The 632-nt window shown below is 46.7% G+C and overlaps 1 protein-coding gene across 1 annotated transcript in view; it reads left to right on the top strand.

Annotated features, from left to right (window-relative positions):
* Positions 1 to 632, top strand: part of LOC119591727 (balbiani ring protein 3-like) — a gene marked incomplete in the record, with an annotated part of 83966 nt that overhangs the window by 29280 nt on the left and 54054 nt on the right. Inside the window, 1 exon segment of the mRNA XM_037940476.1 lies at positions 361 to 606. Coding sequence (XP_037796404.1) covers positions 361 to 606 — 246 coding nt within the window.

Genomic DNA, 632 nt, shown 5'->3' with positions numbered 1-632 from the left:
ACAACGGTGGGTCATTGCTACCAGGTTCTGTCTTTGTGTCTGTCTAGTCCCTCGAGGGTAGCACAGCTGTTGAGACCTGTCATCGGCTGGGGGTCAAAGTTACGATAGAGAGGACCTGGCCACCTTATCACATCATCCTCATCCTCATATGCACATCCCTCAGAGAAATGATCCTAAATATCCACCTGGAAACAAGGTTAAACAAATCTTGTTCATAGTTTTTTACACATTTTAGACTGCACTATGCTAGCAAACTGTACCGAGGAAAGAGGAGTCTGTCGCCATAAAATTTCCATTGCAACTGCAATTGCCAACTCTCTCTCTCTCGCGTGTCTATAAAGGATATTTTGCACATTTCAGACTGTACTGAGCTAACCAACTGTACCGCAGAAAGAGGAGTCTGTCGCCAAACTTGCTTGACAGGAGAATCAGAAGTTGAGAATGGATGTTCAGGCTTCAACTGCAAGTGTTGTAGACCTGCTGATGAAACGTGCCCGGCCACACCCGCCACCTGCAGGGGAATGTGTAAGGACGATAGACGGTGTGCTGTAGCTGACCGTATTGCCAATTCAACATGCACCGGAGAATATTGCACGTGCTGCATAAGTAAGTTTGAACATTACCTACCCTCC

This window comes from Penaeus monodon, chromosome 29 (assembly GCF_015228065.2).
Source record: "Penaeus monodon isolate SGIC_2016 chromosome 29, NSTDA_Pmon_1, whole genome shotgun sequence".
Lineage (NCBI taxonomy): Eukaryota > Metazoa > Arthropoda > Malacostraca > Decapoda > Penaeidae > Penaeus > Penaeus monodon.
Note: the sequence above shows the minus strand (reverse complement) of the source record. Positions and strands in the feature narration are given on the sequence as shown.